Source organism: Ceratina calcarata, unplaced genomic scaffold, assembly GCF_001652005.2.
Source record: "Ceratina calcarata isolate Rehan_Ccalc_2016 unplaced genomic scaffold, ASM165200v1 scaffold291.2, whole genome shotgun sequence".
NCBI classification, from domain to species: Eukaryota; Metazoa; Arthropoda; class Insecta; order Hymenoptera; family Apidae; genus Ceratina; species Ceratina calcarata.
Window position 1 is genome coordinate 193,435 of NW_017151492.1, and position 25,129 is coordinate 218,563.

General features: G+C 39.9%; 3 protein-coding genes across 9 annotated transcripts in view; 1 reads left to right on the plus strand and 2 right to left on the minus strand.

Moving 5' to 3' along the window:
- Window positions 1–240: 240 nt before the first annotated feature.
- On the minus strand, window positions 241–5,976 carry LOC108623860 (fumarylacetoacetate hydrolase domain-containing protein 2A). Its single transcript, XM_018022702.2, has 7 exons — window positions 5,582–5,976; window positions 3,769–3,930; window positions 3,435–3,470; window positions 1,779–1,995; window positions 887–1,221; window positions 637–724; window positions 241–566 (listed from the first exon to the last, which is right to left on the minus strand). The coding sequence occupies exons 1-7, from the start codon at window positions 5,719–5,721 to the stop codon at window positions 504–506; spliced, it is 1,041 nt and encodes a 346-aa protein (XP_017878191.1). The 5' UTR covers window positions 5,722–5,976; the 3' UTR covers window positions 241–503.
- Window positions 5,977–6,075: 99 nt separating this feature from the next.
- On the minus strand, window positions 6,076–7,560 carry mRpL35 (mitochondrial ribosomal protein L35). Its single transcript, XM_018022687.2, has 5 exons — window positions 7,402–7,560; window positions 7,099–7,256; window positions 6,672–6,831; window positions 6,457–6,597; window positions 6,076–6,381 (listed from the first exon to the last, which is right to left on the minus strand). The coding sequence occupies exons 2-5, from the start codon at window positions 7,127–7,129 to the stop codon at window positions 6,144–6,146; spliced, it is 570 nt and encodes a 189-aa protein (XP_017878176.1). The 5' UTR covers window positions 7,130–7,256; window positions 7,402–7,560; the 3' UTR covers window positions 6,076–6,143.
- Window positions 6,901–25,129, plus strand: part of Mitofilin (inner membrane mitochondrial protein mitofilin) — a 36,252-nt gene continuing 18,023 nt past the window's right edge. For 3 of the 7 annotated variants that reach the window (XR_001916562.2, XM_026812598.1, XM_018022682.2), the window contains exons 1-10: window positions 6,902–7,274; window positions 7,645–7,730; window positions 8,162–8,230; window positions 8,414–8,629; window positions 8,701–8,747; window positions 8,936–9,043; window positions 9,132–9,342; window positions 9,413–9,824; window positions 9,904–10,038; window positions 16,853–17,081. Coding sequence is in view for 5 of the 7 variants with exons in the window: in XM_026812598.1 (XP_026668399.1) it covers window positions 7,221–7,274; window positions 7,645–7,730; window positions 8,162–8,230; window positions 8,414–8,629; window positions 8,701–8,747; window positions 8,936–9,043; window positions 9,132–9,342; window positions 9,413–9,824; window positions 9,904–10,038; window positions 16,853–17,081 (1,567 nt within the window). In the remaining 2 variants the exon portion in view is untranslated. Of the gene's footprint in view, window positions 7,275–7,644; window positions 7,731–8,161; window positions 8,231–8,413; window positions 8,630–8,700; window positions 8,748–8,935; window positions 9,044–9,131; window positions 9,343–9,412; window positions 9,825–9,903; window positions 10,039–16,852; window positions 17,082–25,129 lie in introns of all 7 variants that reach the window. The other 4 variants (XR_001916561.2, XM_018022685.2, XM_018022684.2 and 1 more) reach the window with 2 other exon arrangements.

Here is a 25,129-nt window from a genome sequence, read left to right on the forward strand (position 1 = left end):
TAAATAGAAAATGAAACAGTCAGGTTCGTTCATCGAAAAATATTTTAATACAAGTTTACAATGATTGGTAAAAAAAAACAACCGCGATAAAAAAGCACGCAAACAGATAAATTCAAATATTTCAAAAACAGTCTCGCTTAAAATTGTATAAGCACATAAAATCCGTGTCAGTGAGTTGGTAATGCATGTGATAAGTATAACGTTGTTCAGAAGTACGAAGGTATTATAATTATAATATGCTTAGGCTTCAGTTCAATACCAGTGGTATCAAAACTTTTATTCTTTCAATTTGCTATTAAAGTTTTCAGCTGACGACGTTGCGGTCGCCTGTAACGAATCCTGTCTCTCTATTCGCATTATCGTGGATCCAACGTCGAATACAAAGCACATTGTATCGGAACCGTGGCCATTCGACGCTGGTTCCATTCTCTTAACGTACGTTCGTTGTTCATGTAGGCGAATTCCTCTCGTACGTCTTCTATGGGTCTGATCCTCTCGCCAGATCAGAGAACTTTATTTCTGAGACGGCCCAGGCCCTCTATTTCCGTTTCCAGCACATCCCCACGCTAGATAAAATAAAATTGCATGAAAGATGTTAAAGATCCGAAAGGACATCTCAATAGATCATCGATCTACCTGTAAATATTCAGGTGGTTTGCGAGTATATCCCACGCCGGCCGGTGTGCCTGTTAGAATTACATCTCCTGGTAACAGGGTCATAAATCTGAAAGGCGCGGTTATATAATCAGTGACTAGCTATTTCCTATAGGAAACTTAATGAAAATTCTTAAGATCTAACATCTAATGAAAAATAAATTTTTAACGCTCAAACATTGTTTCAACACTATTGTTACGCTTAACAATGAAAGTGATAAGGGACACTTACTGCGAAATGTAGGCAACGATTTCTTGGGGTTTATAGATCAGCTCCTTAGTATTGCCGTCTTGTTTAAGGTTGCCGTTTACCCACGTTTTCACAGGCAGATTATTGATATCACATACGGCCTCCTTGGTCACTACCGCCGGCCCCAGCGGACAGAACGTGTCCATCGCTTTGGCCAAGAGAAATTGGCCACCGTTTCTCTTCGACTTCTGCCAATCCCGCGCGGTGATGTCCTGCGCCACTGTGTAACCGAAAATACAGTCCTCCCCCTCGTCATTGTTCAACGCCTTGCACTTTTTGCCGATTACTATCGCGAGCTCGGCTTCCCAGTCAACTTTCTATCGATGATACATCAAAAAAAAGAAAAAACAAATCGTCTAATGAAGCGAGATCGAGCTACATTAGAAAGACCATTGTCTTAAATAAAATAACGTCATCAAATTTCTAGCTAATTAGCCACACGACGATTAGATAAGAACTGGTAAATTACACTTTTACGTAATCGACTCGTTGAAAACACTCTGACGGTTTATTGATTATGCAATGCCGCGACACTGGACAGCAGTCCATCATCGATTTGTTATAATTTAAAAAACTGAATATTATTAGAATAGATTCTTGTATCAAATTGATGACAGAGCAGCTACATTTTCATCGCAACATCCGTCATCGGTGAAATCATATCGCAAACGGAAGAATCGAATCTCAATCTCATCAACGGATCAATTAATTCCTGTTTATCTCTATAGTTCTATAATTAGAACGAAAGTCCGTTTAACTCGTTACGTAATTGTTCCGATTAAATATAGAGACGGTCACGGCTACGCGAAAGAACATATGTATATGTAGAGAGCTCCGCGGCGCCGAAGATGCCAGCGATCGTTCTTGAACTTACGTCCTCGAGCGGCGGAAGCATAATGTTGTCGCGCGGACCATTGATGGTACTGGCGAACTTGTTGAAGATGACGGGCGATTCCGGTGGCGAGATTCCTTGCTCCCTGCAGTGGCCGCTGTAGTTCAAACCGACGCACAACAGTTTGTCCATCCGCGTAACCGGCGCTAAAAACTTCACGTCCGCTTCCGGTATCACGCTTCTACCCTCTGCCACTATTCTGCAATCGTTCATTTTGGAAAGAAGCGTCAGGAAATTCTTCCAGCGGATAGAATCGAGTCTTGTAAATTAAATTTTTCTTCCGATGGAATACTCGATGACTCAAATAATAGTTATGTCAACGAATGGTTATCGAGCTTCATTTGTCACTTGTTTTTCAAACAGCTCTGGTTCGAACAAAATCTACACGTCATTTTGCTATCGACACTCTTCCACCTGTTAGCCGAGTAATTAAAACAAGACTCAACAGGTGACGATAATAATGATAATAATGGGTTAGTTTAAGGTTTCATCGGTCACTCGCACAACACGAATATGAAAATTGTACAGTCACACAAGTACCTCATTACAAGGATGTACTTTTATAAGCGAACGGAAAAATACAAATGCCAGCTGGCGGCTTGAACTCGTAGCCCCGATAACCGATAAGAGTTTTCCCATAAGTGAACTGCCATATGTGCCGCAAAAACGAAATCAATTTTACCGCAGTTAATACATATATATACATACGTAACTCTGCGGAATTGCGATATCGTGACGAACCGTCATTGTGGAATTGCGTAACTTCGACGTAAAGCATCAATGTAATCATTTAAGCGTACGATTGCAATAAGTTTCACGTGCATTCTGCAACGCGAAGACAATTGAGAAATAAATTCAGAGAAAAATGAAAAAAAGAAACGATGAGATAATGATCGAAGGAGAATCACTGAAAAAAAAATCGTGCGGTTTCATTCAGAGGTGTTCTGGTTCCATGAATCGAACAGCTTTGAGCTGACCCGTAACTTGCAAGCTCGCCAACTGGCATGCAAACAAATACCGGTTTCGTTTTGAAATTTGCGTTCAACAATCGCACACGTTTGCAAACACAGAATCGTCAGATGAACACCATGCAAGTGGTGTATCCGTGAAATGTGTAATGTATTGCTAATTAAATCAGTGTTCTACAATGGACCGAGTGTTTATTTATCTCAACGTGATTTATCACAAGTATTTTGTTTTCAATAGATTGTACTGTACGTTTCGAAGAAAATATTAATTATGATATAAACATGGTGTGTCAATTCCAAAGGCGGTAAAAACGTAACATTATTTACAACAAGATCTATCTTATCACCTACCACTCCAACGTCTGTGTATCTATTCTACTCAAACATCATTTACAGATAGGTAACATATAAGCGGTAGCTGAGAATCGAGCCTCCCTGTTCCACCAATTGGCGTGAACGAATTGTTCAAACATTCTATCTCATATATGATCGAATGCGTCGTGAAAAAAACCCAGATAAAATTGATCGATTATTAAATATGTTATTTGTAACATGTCACGTATACGAAATTATTGAGACGTGCATATTTGGGTGCACAGAAAAAACACATAAAATGGATATTTAAAAAGAGGATGACAGTACAGGTTCACACTAAACTCTTCCAACGAACCTTTCTACCATAGTTAACAGGTCTAACTCCTCTTCGCTGGAAACAAACGAATGATCTATAAAATCTCCACAGAAACCTTTACAAAATTTTGCTCTTTCTACTAAAGTTGTATTGCAAAATAAAAATGTATTCTTCTCTCTTATCGCGATAAGATCTGAGATATGTGCGGGCTTCGATTTTCCGGTTGATTAAATGTCATTCACTCTCACGAAACTTCCTCCGCAAGTGTTTTATTATTCATAAATGATAATCAGCCGCCACAGATAACACATGATAATCAACTTGTTTATCATAGCCTGGCCTTCGCGATATCCTCGAGCTTAAACAGACGTACCTCTTAGCTTTCTTCAATAAGTCTTCGCCGCCCTCGAGGAATTTCTTCAACGAGTTTGGGATCCGCGAGTCCACGGCAGACACCGCGATTATGTCACCACCCTGGACCAGTTGGACTCCTAAGTGTTGTGGACCCCCATTTTTGCCAATAAATTGAACGAATCTATCAACAGCGTAAACATATTTGTTTCAATAATAAATCTACTAAAATAATGAATAATCTTTACTTTCACAATCGTGTCGCCTGTTTTGGTATGATGCTGTTTGTCAAGTCGAACAGGTTTTCGTGAAAGAAAAACAAATTCACCTCTCAGTTCGCACTTACCTCTCACTAAACAATACGGAGATATCTCTCAAGGCTAGCTATTTTTGCACCAGGTGCACACTTTGTGCATTCGGTCAAATAATATTGAAGACAGATATAATTCAATGAAGAGTTCAATGGATTTAATGGTCAAGGGTTCAGGGAAGGGTTGCATAGTAAATAAAATCGACGATACAATTTTTATAACATGTTTACGTATAATTAACACTTAAATAAAATATGCTTACGTCAAGTATGGTATAATTATCATGAGTAACTTAATACATACGAATATTTTTGTTTATCAGAATATGTACTGTTTTTGTGAATAAGAGGGTCAAAATTGATAAGAGCTTAAAGAGCGCATAAAAAATTAAGATAAGCTCTTGTCAAATCAGGCCAATTATTTTTATTTTGTTAGAAAATAATAAAGAAATATGTAGTACCAGTAGCGTACATGCAACTAACATCCGTTACGATTGTTACGAATGCAATTGAAACTGTTTGTCCCAAGTTTATCAACTTCCGTGTTAATCTTTAGTTTACAATTTGATACAATAGAATTTGAAAACTTCTAGTGGCTACTGTGACGCAGCTATTAATCAGGACAAAGATTATTCAGATTTAATTGATCATAATGAGTATCATGCTATTATAAAATGATTACACCCGAACATTACGATTTCCTTATCAGATACCATTGCCGTCTGCTGTGCATTAAATGCTTCATGGAAAATTGTTCAGATTGTGCAGTTTTTATATAATCGAAACGATCAGTTGCTCGAGTAACTTTCTAACGTTACATAAAAGTAGAAAAATCTTGTTCGTGTCAGACACGACTTGTTCTACTGGTAACAGTAGAATCAGCAAGCAACTCGCATGTTTCAAAATTATAACAGTTAATTATAACAATCTATATAATAAACAATAGAAACTTATTTAAATTTAGAATTATAATATAGACTGTCAAACTATATCATTAATGTCGATTCTATAAAAAACGTGCTTTGATACCAGTAGTTTTTGCGACTACGTTCAGTGAGTCCTATAAATGCCTAGGTTCAGACCTAATCAGTATCGATGACATAAGTACTCGTATGTCTGGATAAATGTACTTACTTGTTCGAATAAAATTTTTTCACATTCATATAAACGTAACTTTCGAAACACTGTGCAACTGGGTGAACGACATTTCATTGATGGATAATCAATAGGTAGACGTCCGTCGATATATCAAATTAATTACGTTTATGTTTCTCGAACTTGGCACGCTTAAATTATTCGATCACATAACAAGCCGTACCGTACTTGTATCGTGAATGAAAAAATGATCATGTCTATTAACATTTTGCGAACCATTCCTTTTTTGATAGCCAGTTCACATATATGAAAGAATTGTTAAGCAGGAATCGGGAATGAATTAAACAAAATCTCGCGAAATTCGATCGATTGTACGATGCTTTTTAAAATGTAATATCAAATTGCTGAGTAGAGGATTAAAAAATCTCACCTCATGTTGACCGCGCCACTGGTTGAGAATTTTCTACCGGGTATGCCAACGGTGAAATGCGTGTTGTTCTTCTCAGCGCACGAGTTTCTGAAGACTAAGCAAGCTCTGCTGAGCGAGCGCATTTTGTAACGGTAAGGCATCTTTTATCGCCAAGAAAAACGTAAACCGGCGCGATTACAAAGCAGCAATATAACCACCGGCAATTAAAAATGAAGGTATTCGTCGCGAAGGACGAATAACTACTGAATGAAGGTGGCTAAGTGTGCACGTACAGAGTTGAAGTTCATAGCGCCGTCTACAGTTGTCGAACAAACTAAAGTGTATGAATATGCGATAGCATCTAGCCATGCTGCATACGTATAAAATCCGGTATTTCCTCGTATCATACCTATTTATCGCTTTCTCGTATCATTTAATAGTGCGACAGTGATATTTAATGATAAAAGTAAATTGTGTCATGATACGATATATAGATTAAATAAACTCTGTAATAATCTAGGATTAAGTGAATTATTTTATTTTCTCTTAAAACAGACTCTTCTAGCAAGATTTACAAGTATTTCTAAGGGAAAAGTCGTGGTTTCTTCCTTGTAATAGGAAACTCTTCGCGTTCATGATAGGGGTTATAAGGATCGTCTACATAATAATGCGGTCTTTTCCAGTACTTGGTCACCATTTTGTCTAACATTGCCGACTGCGTGGCATTACAGAAGACGTGCATTTTATATTTATGTTTCAATTTTCCAGACTTTTTCCATAGACGTTTATGACGTCCAGCGCGGGTCCTGATCCATATACCCCTAGAATTGAATAGAATATATTTTACATCGTGTTAAATAATTAACAGTGCAATTTACTTCAGACGGAAATCATACCAGTTCAATCTGTAGAATCTTTCAACCACAGGCTTTACAGTTTTCCTTTTGCCTTTGTGTCTCGAGTATTTTATAACTGTTCTTACAGGAGTGGTATTAGGCGTTAATGTCAGAGGGACAACATTGTTAATCTGTGCCTGACTGTAAGTTAAAATTATTTTTATTTAATTACTTTTATACCGTATATATTACAAAATATGTTGCTCTATACAAACCCGAATATATCACTTCTCTTGATATTGCTAACATTGCTCCAATTATTAATGGTTGAAGAGAACGCTCCAAAAAATCTTTGCTGCACGCATTGTGTAACAAGTGACTGTTTAGAAATCAGGGAAGTAGCTAAATGAGCAAGTTTCGTGCGGGAAACGATATCTGAAATATGAATACGAAAAGAATGTCACTGTATTTGCGTAATTTCAAATAAGCGCGTGTTCGGTTCGAATTCCACCGCGTTCCCACTGATAGAGGACCGATGTGGTTCGTCGACCTATAACCTAAAACGCACGAGTTCGAACCGATTATCGTGGAACGACGTATCGAATTCGAGCGAATAATGGTTTAAAATGAAGCCACCAAACTATCGTTCCGCGTAGTGACGCGAGTGTTGGTGAACGACGCGAGGAAATTCTGATTACGTACCCCGGACAGCGGTATTAACAATACGCAACATTCTTCTTTTCGCCTAGTTCCGTCGGTGGTAACCAGCTGTTTTGTCCCGTCGTTCCCTTTTTCCTTTGGCTGCCTGACCGGCCACCCGAAAGATGTTCCGAATTGGATTAAAATTTCCGTGCAACGGTCTAAACAGGGTATGTAAAGTAAGTAAGAAGTAAATGCGGTTGTACCCGCACAAGCACGACGGTTTCGCGTTTCCCGGATTCAACGAGTCGAGTAAAGACAATCGCGAGGAAACGTATCATGTCTAGCACTCGTCATAGACATTACCATCGCATCGACTATTCTAATTGTATTTAACGTTTCTCTCGTCGTTCGATGTTTCCCTGGCGAGACATTTGTCGTAAACGGTGTGAGAAATCGTGGCCGCACCTCGATGACGATGCTCTCGCAAGTTGTCAGTGAATATTCCTGCGAACAACACCAAGGTTGCCCGCCTCGCGTGACAAGATGGCTTTAATTTAGAGGCTTACATAATTCCAGACAGTTTCAACGGTAACCATCCTGTTACAGGTCAAAAAGCATGGACCTTCCAGACTCTACTTAACAACCAGGTGTTACGAAACACGTACACGAGTTAAATGTGAGCCAGAGTGGAGGTGAGTGAACAGATTTGCCCTACTGTTTTTCTAACACTTCTTTTTACAATTGTCAAAATTGGCTTCATGAAAATTATCTTTAGAGAGAGAAGAATTTTTAAAACGTGCTTTGACTTGTGTCATGCATAGTTCTACTAAGTAATTTTTCATATTCAGTATGTTAAGTTCAATTTAGTTCGAGGTTAAGTCATGCTTGACAGAATTATTTTGCTCTGCTTGTCTGAGCCTTATTACAATTAAATATCCTGTCTCGATATATTGCCAAATTATTATGTAATTATTATTTCTGACCGATTCTCTAATACACATTGGAACCAAGAGTAGAACTAAAAATAAACTGTGTACATTTGATTATTGTATACAAGCTTGTGAATGATATATCAATCAGTAAAAGACTCTTTTTTTTTTATAAACACAGCAATATGTTTTAGGTATTTCAAGGATGTCAAACTTATGTCCAGAATATCTGGACATAGGTATTCAACTGATTCATCGAAAAGGTATTCAAAGTTTAAACCTTAGAATATTGCTGTATTGTGTTACATAACAAAGCTCCATGCATGCTTGTATCAAATCTATTTCATTCAAATCTTATTTTTACTGCAAAAGGTTTAAATAATGATTGCAAGATATTTATTCATAAAAATTTCATGGGCATTAAATTATAAGTTTTGTTGTTAAAGTGAAAAGAGCAGTAAAGGCCCCAGGACACTGTTAACACTAACTGCAGTGGCTGTCGGAGCATCAGGGGTGTTACTTTATGCAAAGCACGATCCTGTATTTCGTGCCAATCTTGAAGCCTGGGTACCCGGCACGGACAAGACGATTCAGATCATCTTTCAGGAGGAATCATCTTATTTTGAATTCATACGTACATTCTTTGAAACATTAAAACAATCGTAAGTATGGCGTTATACATTGGTCTAATGTTTACTTCAATTATGGTACTAATTGACTTTGTTTATTTAAGGATAGTAAGTGCCATTTTCGGAGAGGAGTCGCAGAAAGACAAACCAGGTCAGAAAAGATTAGATTGCGTGAATTTTGAAGATTATACACGTGAGCCCCATCACTAATACCTATATCCATTTCCTTCTTATTTCCTCTTTTAATCCGCTTTAAATAAAATACCGTATCATTTAAAACCAGTTTTATTTAGAATGTTTACTGCATACTAACATTTGATAAAACCGTGTGTACTGTAGCACCAAAGCCAGCTTTTGTACCACTGGTTGATAAGAAGGAACCGCCTATTAATGAACCTTATACGGAAATAAGATTAAGTAAAGAAAAAGGACAAGAAATTGAAGTTGGTACGCTTCTATTTAACACGATATATAATTTTATCACGAGGAAGGCTTCCCTATATAACTTTGAATGAACGTGCGTATCTTTTTTTAGTGGCTGAGAAACCTGCGCCAATTACGAAGAGTATACCTCAGGAGTTAATGCCAAAAAATTTGGTCGAACTTGAAACGTCATGCGGTGAAACTGCAGCCAAAGCTATTGCCGCTTATCAGAAAGCAGCGTGTGCAATTCAAGATTATAATCAAGATGTTGTAAAAATCGTGGAGAGTTCTCACGCTACGATTGGGAGTTCCATTTGGAACAGGTACGCTTATTTTGCATAGAATTTTCAACAAGTCGTTTGTTAGTTATAAATAAATTGTTTTCAATTACAGGCTAAAAGATGCGACGGAAAAGAGGAAGAGTTCCGTTAAAGAGGCGGAAGATCACGCCAAGCTCGCACTCGAGTCACTCAAGAAAATGTATAGTTTAATAGATGATCCTCAATTTGATGCGCCTTCGCACGTGAAAACAGCTGCCCGTAGGAATATTAAAAAAATATTGGACGACGTGGACGACGCGAAGAAGAAATACGAGGTGGAAATAGAAAGCGGAAACATGGCCGAGCGTTACTGGAAACAGGTCAAAATAGCTCGAGAGAACCTCAATGAAGAACTTCAAATACTATTCCCCGACATCAATATTCACGAGAAAAAATTAACCCTCAACGAGCACGCTTTCGACCTGTTCGTTCTACACATGTACAACAAAGTGAGCAGCTTACAGAAGGATTTGGAAAAATTGAGAGTAAGTAATATTTGAAAGATACGTCCAAAAACGTCAAATGCACCGGTGATTCAAATGTGTGTGTGTAATTATGTTACAGACGATCAACGAAAGCAAAATTAAGGCGGCGTTGAAGACGACGGGCGATACGGCAGTGCAAGAAAAACTGGACACGCTGGTCTGTTTGGAATTGGACAAGGAGAAACAGTTGCTTCAGGACGAGTTCAATAAAAAGGTAAGCGAATCGTCTGTATTCCGTATGCAACACAGATAATAGTATCTTTTGTGTCCGAAAATGAAATACGTACTCTGTTTTCTGTACGCCCGAGTATCGCGGTCGCGTTAATTCGTTCAACGCGTATCCGGATGAAATAACGGGGAAACTTTCCGGGAGCTGGTAGAAGATATAAAACCGCAGCCGCAACCAGTAATAATTCACGCGTAATGCCGCGGAACTTGGGATTTATGTTCTCACGCATCGCGCGTTCGGAAATTATGCGGCCAACTTTTCGGAAGATATTTAAAAAGCTGCGGATTTTAAAAATAGAGACGCCGTCGTACGTTAATAATTTTCGACGCAAATACACTCGTTATCGGGCCGCGTTAAAACGGAGTTCGAATTAATTCACGGAATCCAATCGATAGCTATCTCATAAAGGCAAACATCGTGTCCGCGACGGTACACACAGTTTCCATGCTACGCGGATAGAATTTGGCATTGGGAAAGGCCGCGTCGCACACTTGGCCGTTATATGCGGCACATGGGGTGTGGCGTATCCCATATTCCTGTGTGCATGTACACGAGCGCATATCTGTCCGTTTGGTAAGGGATGAGGGGCGGCAGAGGGGACGGGAGGGACGACTCTGCTACCCTTCAGGCTTTTTATCTATTTCCATTTGGCCCGCCGCCAATATTTCGCTAGCGGCAGGCAATATTATCTCTTTAGACTAGCCTTGCGGTATATCCGGCGTACACGCGTCTAGTCACACCGAGATATCCTCGCTCAGAGGAATCACTATGACTTGCTGTCGTCATAGTTGTCTACTGAGAGTTCGTCCTTTGACCTCGATTCCATTGGGAGTCGCGGCTGTAGCTGGCTTGTGGCTCGAATTTGGGACGATAATGTTGCGATTGGCATACACATTCAGCATACCAACTGACATGCATAATTTCACGATTTTAGTATCACTTATTATATTAGTTATTTATATTCCGTTTGAGGAAATATTATACATTATCCCAAGAAGCTGTTAACTATGCAATGTTTAACATTGCAAATGATAATTACGTGATGAAACAAAAATTCAGTCGCATCACGTAACGCTTTGCTATCAAATAATTCGCACGGCTTTAAGATTTTACATTCTAAAAACGACTTCCATTGCTAACCGGTGCAAGAGTCGTAAAACTAGAAAAGACTCGTAAAACGGACGATAGAGCTAGTTGTTTGAAATCGGATGATCGTGGAAGTTAACTCTATTCGGAGTGTGCTATAGTAATGTTCAAGAGTTTCAGTCGATTTGCTATAATAATGAATAACTCTTTTAAGAAATAGCTTGAAAACCTCTGTCAACTTTCCGTACGTATATCGAAATTTCCTGGAAATTTATGAGAGCATAGGTGAGTTTCGGAATGCAGTGCATGAATAATTTCGGGCGCGAGAAGTGAGAGGAGTTGATTGGAAGAGAGAATTTTTTAAAGAAATTGCTATAAAAATATGTACTACTGCCTAGTCATAACTGCGGGGCATGCATATGTACACGGTCTTTACTTAATATTCTTCACATAAAGTATTCCTTCTGTTCGTCTAAAAAGAGTCCACGTTTTACACGTTATACACGAAATGCTTTCTCAGTTTGCGACCAATAAAGTGTAGAACAAGTCCTTCGGAAAAGAGTGGAAGCGTTCCGTTTTAATAAAGAAAGACGGTGAAGTGGCGTTTGGTATTGAACAGTTCGGGATCGTTCTTTATGGACGCAGTAAGCTGTAGACTCTGTCTTTTATGTAACACAATCCCCAGTATTTCCTTCAATAAATTAAAAATCCACAGAGTTCGATCCGAATAGGATTCGTAATAACAATTCTGTTAAAATATTGATCTGATATATTAACAGGAATATGAAAGGGTATTTAGAATACTATAATTCCTACAATTGCAGTTTCAATTATTGCAACGGCAAAATCTAACTCAGTTTAAAGTTTAAAATCATCGAATACATTCTACATCCGAAAAATGAGCGAACAGCGTATCAAAGTATCAACCCTTTTACTCCGTTCAGCGCACATAAAATGCGGAAAAGCGTATTTTGCAAGGTGTTTCGGGGGATCTTTAACGATGTCGGCGCGTGATGAGGAGTGCTCGTATATCCGGTTTTACGAGGTTCTTATCGAACTTTCGTAAAAACATAGCTGGGACAAGCCAAGGCAGCTGCTCGAGAGCATTAGCGTGTTTCCGGTACAGGTGTTTGTAAATCGAGAGGAATTCCCTGTTGGTCGCGGCCAGACGTAATCGGCCGACATTTTCGATCTTTTCCCCTTTGCTCCAGGTATCGATTGGCCCACACGTCTTCTGTTCCCATTACAGGCCATCCGGACTTTATGGCCGGAGCGTGGAATAATTTAGGGCCGGCCACAGCACAGTCGCTGAGAAAAATTTCGCGTTAACGCGATTTCAATTCCTATTCTTCCTACTCTTCCCCTTCGTCGCGTCGGGACTGATTTATCTCGAAGACGAGAGTCGGAAGTTCGAACTAGGATCGACGTTGCATGAAATATGGGTTTCGAGATTGACATGCTTGACGTTATCAGTGAGAAATATTTACGCTACGAGAACGAGGGGAAAGAAGATTTAAGGATTATATATTTCATTTTCTTTTGAGTAAATATTCCGATCGAGCTCATTGTCATTTATTTCGCTTCACTTAATCTAGTCATTTCCTAGAAATTCAGATGCAACTTTCGTGAAACCCTAATAAGATCTTTCTTAAAGGATTTCAAAAAAGAATGTTTCTTTTAAAACTTCTAATTAGAAGTTTGAAGTTCTCTAATCAACCGGGTAGGAGACGGCGAAAACTTGCCGAAGTTCTCGTTCTCTCGAACGAGACAGCGCCTCAAAAGCAAGCCGAGATTTTCTCTAATTAGATCGCGAGATTTGGTGAATCTTGGCCGAAGGGAAGTTGCTTACTGGCGTGAACCGACGTCTCGAATTTTCCCATCGTAAACTTCTCCGAAATCGGTGATTCGCGAATAGTTAACAGTCTCGAACGTTTCCCCGGCCGATTTCCATGCCGAGCCGAAATTGCTATTCGATACGCGTTCTGGACGTTGATTTTCCCTCGCGGTGATCGATCGATTCAAACGCGGCCAACGAAACGTCCAGGGGCCATGAAGAATGGTCGTACAACGGATGCTCGGCTTTTTTACGGCCCAGCATTATGTCCAAGATTCTTTTTTTTATTATTAAAACGCGATTTATGCACGTGCCACAATTTATGACCGAGCCGTTCTATTAATCTTGATGTTTTACGGTTTGCGGTTTCTTGGTAATTTCATTTTTGATATCGCAATTTTTTTGATAAACAGGCTTTGCTTGAAATATGGAGATAAAGTTTCAAAGGTACTGATGTTACATCTTATTCGAATTTTCTTCAGTGGGATATCGCGCAATATTGAATGTCTGACCATATAAAAGTTATACTACTTAAAACTGTTTCTCTGCTCTCTTATCATTATTATTTCCTATTACTTTCTCACTGCCTGTGGTATCTTATCTAGCAAAAGTTGATACAATAGATAAAAGTCATGATTAATTAATTGCTATTTCTAACATTTATACAAACTCAGATTTTTATATGTATGTTGTTCCTTAATGAGAAATCTTGTTACTGTTTCTAAAGACTAATTTAAATGTTCTATTATTGAATAAGAATATATTTCTTACGAAAGGGTTTTCTAACTTCGACTTTTAATTTCGAACCGTTCTGAGGGTTGACAAGAAAATTTGTCGAATAGAATATCGGAACGCCAAAATATTCTTCTGTGTCGTACGAGAATTTTTTCTCCCCTTCCGCCAATTTAGAGTTTCACAGAGTTGAGGACCGGCGACCAATGAATATTAAAATATCGACTTCCGAACATCGGAGTCGATCGGAATCCGGTGCTCGACTCGCGGCTATCGACACCGGCCATATCCGTCAAACTGAAACTATTACAGCCGGATATCTTTTCAAGCGTCGATCGGAAATGGACGTATCGATCGTACCGTGGCCGTCCGTGTTATTAAACCCGACCCTTCCAGTCGATTTCGCTAAGGAACTCTCCAAAGGAACGATTCAGACGACGAAGAACACCGGTTCTCTCCAAGTTTTGTTTGTTCAGGGCTAAGGAGTTTTGGGAGTGACACAAACGGTTCATTTATTTTAGCGTCAGTACACTTTAGAATAAGTTCAAACCGTGGAACCAGTAGATAATTATTTTTTAACATCAGCAAGTGATTCTCACTCATGGTGTTTCTTAAGTAATCTAATCACCGATTTATAAAATGTTTATATCTTATATTGCTATCGATGGCCACTTTCCCTTAAATTTTCTATCACGCGTTGATCAATAAGCGTTCAAAATTGAAGGATGAAATCGAGCTCCCACGCTCGTGTAATCCGGAATCTCGAGCGAATCACGGATCCCAATTTCATTTCGACGGGCAGTTATCATCGCAGATGGCTGTGGTCTCGATTTTTCTCCAAAACGGATTAGAGGACGATGCACCGGATTAGCATCGTTCGTTCTGCAGCGCGGATGAAAACAGTCTTTGTCCGGCTCTCTCGAATGTACCTTTTCCTTCCTATTTTTTTTTTTAAATTTCTCCATGGTCTGCGCGCGCGGTCAGTCGTCCGATTAATTTAATTTCCGCGGCGCGGCATGGGAAACATTGCCTGGGTATCAGGAATCATATTTTTTTTCTCGCCTCATGCGTTTTATATCTTATATTGCTATCGATGGCCACTTTCCCTTAAATTTTCTATCACGCGTTGATCAATAAGCGTTCAAAATTGAAGGATGAAATCGAGCTCCCACGCTCGTGTAATCCGGAATCTCGAGCGAATCACGGATCCCAATTTCATTTCGACGGGCAGTTATCATCGCAGATGGCTGTGGTCTCGATTTTTCTCCAAAACGGATTAGAGGACGATGCACCGGATTAGCATCGTTCGTTCTGCAGCGCGGATGAAAACAGTCTTTGTCCGGCTCTCTCGAATGTACCTTTTCCTTCCTATTTTTTTTTTTAAATTTCTCCATGGTCTGCGCGCGCGGTCAGTCGTCCGATTAATTTAATTTCCGCGGCGCGGCATGGGAAACATTGCCTGGGTATCAGGAATCATATTTTTTTTCTCGCCTCATGCGTTTTTCGTACGTTTGGGCTGGGAACGCGTTCAATGGCTCGTCCCTCGCTCTTTTATTTGTCTCTTCGTCTCTTGTGGTGATCCGATTTTCAGATGAACGTTCATGGACAGAGAAGAATTGTCCTGTCACGGAGACAGATACGCATGTTGGAAAAGTTTTGACATCGAAGCTTTCATATTTTTGAAATAATGAAACCTCTAAGTAAATGCTTCAAAGTTCTGTTCGTTAATTCCCTAAAGCAGAGTCCCAATTCAAAATTCTACTGTAAACCATCTTTCGCTAAATTCCTAGAGCAGTTTACACGTAATGAACTTCATCTCGAAGATTAAATTACTAATTGATCGAAGAGCCGCGTGTCTCGGTCTAACTAAGGGTTAATGGAAAATCCATGACACCAGTGATCCCCTGGGTCAATCAGGGCGTCCAATCGAAGGGATTCTGTAACCTCGCTGTCCACGACGAAACGCATAGCCGTTTCATGAACGTGTCCGTCAGTTTATCTCTCTCTCTCTCTCTCTCTGTCTCTCTTCCTCTGGTACTCGACCGGGTCGCTTGTCAGATCAGCCGGCCGTTAATTATTGACACGGTATCCCCGCGTACAGCGAGAGAGAAGAGCGAGTCCAGAGGCGATCGGCTTGTCTCCGGGTCCCGTGTAAGCGTGCAAAACGCGTCAAGCGGAAGCGAAAGCGGAGGAAAACGATCGAGGATTAGCGTAGACGCTTGGCTCGCTAATATGCTCGCCGAGCGAGCATAATTAGTCAAAGCTTTTATTAGTCCCTGATTAAATTTACATACTTGTCGAACGATCGAACGATTCTCTTTAGGAGACGTACGGATTTTTATTTAAATTTGTTTTGTTTTACAACACCAGAGACATTTTATTATTTTTGCTACTTGGAATGAAAGTAATTCATTAAATTCGTTAGTCTATTAGGGTTTCCTCGATCTTAATCTTTTTATGAAGGTGTAGTACATGAGATAAAGATTTTACGTAGTCAAGCTTAATTTAGTAATGGTGGTTGACAGATTTTTTGAACAGTGGGGATAATTTCTATCCCTGGAGAACGTTGAGAAAAGTGTTTCATATTCCACGACTGGGCTTAATAATTCTGATCTCGGTGAAAATCCTGCTCCCCACTTCCCCTTCTGTGTTTCGTGTCTTATAAGCTCTACTCGAGAAAATAAGGCTACACTCGGTCCAATCTCCAACGTGAAACAAAGGAGATGCTCTGCGAAAAAGTGCGGGTACATAGTTTGCATACAAGTTAGGAGAATACAGTAAATACATCTGAACGTATTTATGGGAATGATAGAAGTTCCAAGAATTAATAGATCTTTCTTTTCCATGCTTTCAAAGTGTCTATTATTAGTTCACTTCTTGCATGCCATATTTCGTTCCTTAGAAAAGAAATTCTTATTTTATACTTGTTTTTTTTTATGATCTTTGAAAGCTCCGACTGGAAATATAAGGAATGCTTTCTTTGATCTTTTCTCTTTCCAGAATAGGAAACAAAATAACATAAAATCGTCTCCGGGTCTTTGATAAATTTTCACTGGTTCTCAGTCATATAAAACCAGTAAAATAATAAAGTTTCAAGTGAGAGTTTTATGGGACGTGGACAAATGTTTTCTTATTCTGTTCTTATAGTTGTTGGAGGAGCAGAAGAAGTTTGAAGACGATGTGCGGCGACAGTTAAAGTTGCAGGAACAGGTGCATACTGACCATCTTCAAGAAGCGATTGCATTGAAGCAGCAGGAAGTGATGAGGACCATGAATCGCGCGCTGAGCGAGCAAGCAGAATCCTTTTCCACGCAGCACAAGACTAGCCTCGCAGCCATCGTCGGCAGGTTACGCGGTCTCGAAGCTGCGCTCAAGGGTGAGTCTTCTCTTCATCTTTCTTACGAATTTCCATGGATACCTACATGGTTTGTCTTACGTCAATTTATACAAGCACCAAAAATTTATTACTGCTGTGTATGTTCTACAATTCGTACGAAATAATGTTTTATTATCCGTATGAAATAATACAAAGAGGATTTGTGATATCTGTGGCCCAACGTGCGTTGAATTGATGACATTTTTATTGCGATGAATTTGGAATTTCAAATGAGCCACTTTTCAGTTCATGGTAAAATCATTTTCAAACTAAATTCACACCTTAATAAGATTCTCTTGTAAAATTCTCAGCTACCCTTTAGAATAACGTTGCGTTTTAAAATTGCCATTATAGTAATTTATTACATTCATATATGCAAAGGTCGTTTAAAGAATGAAATCCAGTCGCGTGTACAAGCAATGATCCTTAGTATATAAACTTAAGAAGTTTCTTAAAATCTAAGAAGTCGAAGAGACTTGGAGGACTTAAGAAGTCTTAAGGAGAGTCAGTAGAATAAATGTGATCGGCAAAATTGAAAGTTATAACTCAGAGAATGCCTTGGAATGCAATCGTGTTCTAAATAGGGAGACCTTTGAAAGGGATTCACGCTCTTGGCGCAACCTCAATTCGGAATTGTAATTTCCCTTCCATTTTCTCGTGAAGGCGCGAAGTCTCCATACGGTATCCCTACGCGTCTCCGGCGAGTAAACGTCCGCCAAGAGGTAGCTTCAGCTCCCTTTGTCCTGTAGAAACGAAACCCGGCAGAACACGGCAGCCTAATGGCCGCCTTTGTCGCGTTCTCCATTATTTCGTCGCTTAATTACACGGGGAAAAAGGTAGCGGGCTTAAGTATCGCGCGGCCGAGGCGTCGCGTTCTCCCCTGGGCACGTACCTATTCGCTAGGTCCGATCCTATACTTGACCGTTTCCACTTCCCTTTGTGCTCCGTCGAAAGACGAAGCGGAAGTTGGATCGGATTAAGCCGAGTTTACCGAAGGCTACAGCCGCGATTCGATCCCAGGGGAGGGTTGCGAGTCTGAGAAATTAAGACTCGGTTCCCGGGACGATTCGTGATTGAATTTCCCTGGGAAGTTACGAAAGAGCGTGACGCTGAGCTTTGAGAAAGCTGCCAATGACCAGCCGACCATGAAGTTTGTTGGCTTCCGCCGAGTAACGTTATTCTGATCTTTTCCTCAGCTCGGACTTCTTTCGACTCGTACTAACACATGCAGTTTAATTAGTCTAAGTAAATATCGAGGGCGTCATAAATAAACGACTGTCCTCCTTTACTTTATTCTTTTTACTATGAAGAGGTTAAAATCCGAGTCTTCCGAATAGCGAAGAGGTTCATTCGATACCTACATGCAGCTCTTGGATACGTACGAGTGGAAAAATATTATATCATTTCCGATACGGTGCGGGCTACGAAACAGGAATATTAATGGGCCGGTTCCTCCTCAGTTCGGTCACGTAGCTACGCGGCAACATTTCCATGCTCTGTTTCTTTCCGCTCCGAGGAAACTTATAGCCGTAATAAGTAAAACAGATTCCCCAGAAACTATTTCCTCGCTCTACTTTAAGTAATTTAACTTCATTAATGTTTATGCACTCCGCTCGTGGAGAAACTGACTCACGCACTTCCTTCTCTACTTCTACTTCATCGTTATTGAAGATCTTTATGTTCATTGAAAAACTTTGTTCCTCTCTTCTCAGGTATAATTCAGTAGTGAGTTTCTGTGAAGATTCTTAGATTTGTTTTTTTGCTCTTCTACAAAAATTTATAAGCATGTAATACATTCTTTTTCTAATTTTATTTAACATTCAAATATTTGATTCAATCAAACACAATTGAAAAGGCAAAAGATTTCGTCAATCAGTATCAATTATGAAGAATGATAATCTGGAGAAATAATATAGTAAAAAATCTGTTAGGCTAAACGATAAAGATTTTTCCTTGAGAGAGTGGAACGTAATCGATTTTCCTCGTTTTGGAATGAATCCGAGTCGGATTTAATACACCTTCGAGAGTGGCGTTACGACACGTCCTAGGAGATTAATCTCCGATTAACGAATAAACTCGAAGAGGTTGCCAATGATCTCAAATGGCCGAGACGTTTTTGTTCGTTTAGCATTCCTTAAACAGGACGATCTTAAAAAGAGAAGTTTGTAAACCCTGAGAATTTTAATCAGGATTACACTGATTTTATCTTGCAAAACTCTTACTATTTCCATCTTTAGAATTTTTTATTTCTACAGCTGTCCTAAATTTTTCCTAAACGTGTTTTTATGTCCTCATCAATCTGGATTTCTATAATGCCAAAGAGACTGCAATTTAATTTTTTAATCAAAGGAATGTTCAAAGGAATTTTTTTGTCATACGGGAAAGCGATCCTTTTTACGTCTTTTTATTAATTAAATTTTCGCGCAAAACTACGTCTTGATCATCATTTGAGATGTTAAACGTTTATTACACAGAACCCGTTTTAGCTTCGTTTGCTTCATAAATAAAACCATTGATTCGCGAGCATAAGCGAGCAAACAGGATTTAAAAGAAAACTCCGCGAGATCTACGAGGATAGAATTTTGTTATCAGCCCGTTCAAGTTTCATTCTATCCGCACAGGAATCCGTTGGTTTTCTGCAGCAAACGGATACCGTGCGCCCGGTTTTACCGTGCCCACACACGAGCGCACGTTATTTCCTTGCTCTATCGGCCGGCACAAAGGCATTGTTTAATTTGGCACGGCGAGCGTCATGGGGGAATAGAATTTTTTAGGAGTACGTGATAGGAGAATGGCTCTCCGGCGGTGTAAGAGAGATATTAGTATTTTACAAGGAATCATGGCTTGTATCTCGCGTGAAATTGTTATAGCCGAGTTCTAAAGTCAGCTTCCTATGTGAAACTCTCATAAAAATTTGCTGCAGTTTCTATGAACATGATTTTTAAAATGTATCCTTTATGGAGCATCTGTCTGTACAGATACTGCCGATTCACGGGTGTTCTTTGCGGTTAGGCTATCGCTATTTTTGTCGGAAATTGCTGTTGCGATGGATGTTGGGTAGTTTTGTAAAGAAACTTATGAGGAAGTTCAGATATTCGTTTGAAAATTATTCTTCCATACCGAAATAAACTTCCTTTATTCTAACTCATAAAGTAAATAACAAGCCAGCCAAGACAATATTCTACAGTGTAAAATAATTATATAAAGTATTAGCTTGGAAGAATGTTTCTCCAGAAATGGCAAACCAAATAAGTAGACTATCAGCAAAAAAAATGCGATATACTCTTTTTCTGGACGGGTTGGACGAAGCTTTCAAATGAGTCGGTGTACCCGGCGCGTATGGGGGACAAAAACAGCGGCAATAAATCCGCGGTACCGGTATAATAGCGGTGTTTCCGGGGATAGTTTCGACGCGAAGCGAGGGGAGCGGTTGATAGTTCCCTGGACAGTTCGAGGGTGATAAAGAGACGGAGACAGAGCCGGTGGAAGGGTCGAGTTGCCGCGGTTAGTCGCGGTTTTACAAGCTCACGAGACCAGCTAACGTATGCAGCATGCGCCGCAATTATAACTTGAAGCGTTCCCTTTTCCCAGCCCCGTGCGTGGCTAAGAGCCGTCTTTTAAAAGTCGCAATTTAACGGTTGCCGTGGTTGATCGGTACTCCCGAGGAGAGATTGCTGAAAAGTGGCAGCCTTAGGGGGCTTTGTGTCACACGAAAAAATCAGCAATTTTTTACATCCACTAGAATATAGTGCCGCCGAAGTAAAAAACAGAAAATGCAACTTTCATTTGAAGAATTTTCCGAAATTCCGAGACAAAAAAATTTTTTCAATTTTTTCGAGATTTTGTCAAGGGGTACCCCTTTAATTTCTTCCAAATTTTCGTTTTTTGCCAATAAGTCCCAAATCGTTGGACTTACGGGAAAATTGCATATAACCTTTCTTGTAGAGGACGACGAGATCTACAATTTCCATGTAAAAATTTTTCGCTAGTATAAATAGTTTACGAGTAATTTGCAAAAAACTGTTTTTTCGTTTTTCGTCAATAACTCGTTAAATATCGATGCTAGCTAAAAAATTTTATATAGAAATTGTAGATCTCGCCGTCCTCTACAAAAAAGGTCCTATGCAATTTTTCTGTAGGACCAACGGTTTAGGCGTAATTAAGGAAAAACGAATTTTTTTGTCAAAAGTTTGATATTTCGTGGGTGAGAAGGTCGGATTTTGTCAGTACCCATAAAATGCCAATTAATCATACTTAACTCGTTAAATATCGAAGTTAGACGAAAAATGTATAGAATTTTTCTTTGTAGAGGATGTCGGTAGTTTTAAAGATAGATAGTGTTAACATGGACTCGCGCCAAACTATTCTGCTCGATTAAACATTCAATTAAGTAAATGATTGAATACAAACATTAGAAGTAGTTAGTTTATTTCACATCATTTTTTAAACAATTTTCTTTAAAGTGCTCTGGTTTTTAATTTCATCGAGCCGAATTAGCAGCCTGGATAAGAATGTTTTTATTCCCGGAGCCTCGGTTTCAATTTTTCCGACGACCACGCGGCGCTGACTTTACAGTCCGAGCGTAAAAAGTTGAAAATACACGGGTCCAGGGGTACACGCTTAACGGCTTTCTGCCGCCGTATTTCCACGCCGGGATTTACGGTTCTGCCCAGCGGCGCAGGAACCCTTCTCCGCCTTTATCTTCTTTCCTACCACCCTCTCTGTCCTCCTCCGCGCGAACACGGAGGACACTGGACGCGCTGGGGATCAAGCTTAAAGAGGATCGATGGATTCGTGACACGGAAAATAATTCAACATCGAATCCGTTCAGAATAAGAAGTAGACTCACAATCTCGTCAAATTCTTAGAATGACGTATTTCACTCTTAAAATCATATGTTTTTTGTTTAAATTTTTGTTGAATGTTTGATAACGTCGAAAATAGAATGAAGTACAGTCAGTAATTTTTAACTATTAAGGCAATTTATCTATCCACTTTAAAAGGATTTTGAATGATGAAAGTCATAACTTTGGAATTAGGGCAAAGTGATGTCCGTCGAGGATTTCTTACCACAAACCGCGGTTGCAACTTGCATATTGTTCCGGCAGATGCAAGTGGAGGGTAACGAGATGGTTCTTCTGAATTTTGCATACGCATACTCTTGGCGGTTCCGCACAAACCTGCTGCATGCAGGTGCGGCATGCAGATATGCAATGCGGTTCCACGTTCGTACATATATTTTCCAGAGAATTTGCCCGGGCGATCTCACAGTTTTCCTTTCGAAATCAAGCTTAAAGCTTCGGGACTCGCATTACCATTCAGCAATGAATATTTCAAGAATCCTTGTCACTCGTGTCCCAACTTTTTACTGTCGTACTTTCACTACGAAGATTGAGAGACATTTTCGCCCTCTCTGATATCCCACGACAATTTTATTCCCATTCGTGTTTCATCGCCGTGAAACTATAATAAAATTAAACCAATAATATAAAAATAATAATTGTGAGAAGTTGGACATCAATTTTTCTTAGTCGTCGCAAGCTTAATTTTATCTGCGAAACGTGAAACAGATTGTTTAATTCATTCTCGTATAAGATTCGATTTCCAAGCTGTTATTAAACGGGGGGAGATAATTTAAGGAGCCTGTACCGAAGGTACCAACAAAGATGAATCGTCGGTCGCAGGTTCGAAGGAAACACCGCAACCCAATTGAGCCTCGGTCTTTGTTCGCCGAGATAGATAATCTGTCATCGCGAATGAAATGAACGATTCACTCTTGCGCGAAGATAAATCACGTCAAATAAAAAATGTATAATATAAAAATTGGTCCGCTGCTGAGCGGCTGCGAAAATTGCCATCGTCACATGCATGAATTGGCTAGTTTGTCTTCCGGAGGATTGTTGACAGACGAGCTTAGAAATTGGTTTTAGGATAGATTCCATTATTGTCGTCAGGTCGCTCTCCGCTTTGGGAGATGATATAAAACGGGTTTAAAAATAATTGGGAAAAATAGGAGGAATCTGAATTACTTGATTTATTTATATCTCTCGTCGTTCACGATTCGTACTATAATTTCATTCGACGTCATCTTCACCAATCAACGATATTACACACAGCGATTGATCAATTTGATGGATTCATCAGTTTCTGTGAAACGGGTGGTGTATTCCACCCAGTAATCAGGAGTCTTTTATCCGTTCCACGAATCCAGGCGAAAGCTGCCTCCTTTTTTTCCCCCGTCGCACTTTTCACTTTCACGGGCTGTTCGTCACGAGGAGTCGTCAAACAGAGTTAGAAGTCGCGGAGCGGAATTTTTCCAGTCCTTTGGACAAATCCGCGCCGACGACAGGGATAATGGCCCGGCCGGCCGGTCCGGTTCGGAACGGCGAACGAAAAATCGAAAAGCGCGAGGGACGTGGCGAAATTGATTGGCCCGTATCGATGGGGCGAGATTATCGTTCTGGCTTTTCAACGATCCCCTACGGGCGCCTGGAGTGACGTTTATTGCTTGCAAAAATGTTTTTCGCCGCGCGTGCGGCCCTCCAGGCTGTCACCTTGTCGAATATTACTAGTTCGAGGATTGACGATTCAACATTCGTTTCCTGTCTTCGAATTCGGAATTTCATTGACACGTGCGAAATGTTCAATGAATATATTAGAAAATCGTTATTAAACTTCAAAAGAATTGGTGACAAAAAAAAATATTGTAAGATGTTCCACGAAACACTCGTTAAATCATTTTCTCATTTTATTTCCCAGCAATTATTTTTTTTTCTTAGAGCTAGCAAATTGATGAATGTATCGATACGTACGAAATTTAATTATTCGTAACCAGATGTCGATCTGTTAAGCTTGATAAATATGTAATGTATGCACATATACCTCGGTGTCCGTACTGACATAACCCGACCAAACACAGATTATACATACTAATGTACGCAATTAATTACATTCATTATATCTGTTGGCGATGCTTCAAACGATCTAATTGAACACGGAATCAGGCTAAATCTAAGTCACTCCTAATTCTCGAACGACGTGTTCTCCCATAAACATATTACTATTACTATTTGTTTGATGACATTTAAATTGATAAACCGAATAGCAAACATCTTTCACTATTTCCTGCTTGTGACAGAAAACTTTCAGTACGTTTGAATTCCAACTCACTTTTCGTTGTCGCGACCCGCGATTAATTACGCGAGTAATTAAGCGCGCCGTGTCCAGAAATTACGCCCGTTATTCGGTTTGTCAATTAGCGCTGCACGCCCGACGACACCTGGGAAAACCGCAGCTTCGGTTTTTCGGATGGCCAGTTCTGCGAAAAATGCGACGCGTCGTGTTTTGTTCGCATTGCGGGAATTCTTCTCCAGTTTCAATTTTGTAACGAACGGAAAAATCAGATATATCAACTAACTTTCATACATTTGATTTTTCCATTCGTACTCCGGATCAATTTGGGTCGTGTTTCAATTTTGTACCACGTCTGCGCTCCATTTAAATTGATGTAGAACGAGAATGGTAAACGTAGAATGGTACGAGCTTCAGTGACCCTGACTCTAATGGTAACAAAGATAGTATCCATCTCTAAAAAGCAAAAAGATTCCTGGTGTCTGTATCAAAGAGTTCGTTGAAGCGTGAACCGGACCGGCATTAACGCTGCTAAACTGACCACCGATTAAAGCGATAATTAAACTGACCGGCAAGGAGGCGACGACGCGCACGCGAAATCCATTAACCATCCTCCCGGCGTTCTTTTTTCACGCGCGAGCAACGCCCGAAAAACGTGTCGACGTGACGCGAAGATTTATCACGATGTACCGCGGTAATCGCGCCCCCACTACACCCTTCGGTCGTGTCGTTCTTGTTACGATTAATTAACGCCTACGACGATAAAGCGTACCGCGATGAATCGTATTTGGCTCGGTAATTAATTATCCGGTCGGTGCGTGCCCCGGATCTCTCTGTGTCCGGTTTCGACAATTACCATTTTACCCAGCCTGTTTTCGATCTTGATGAAAATTCATTGCGCAGCCCGTCAAATAGAA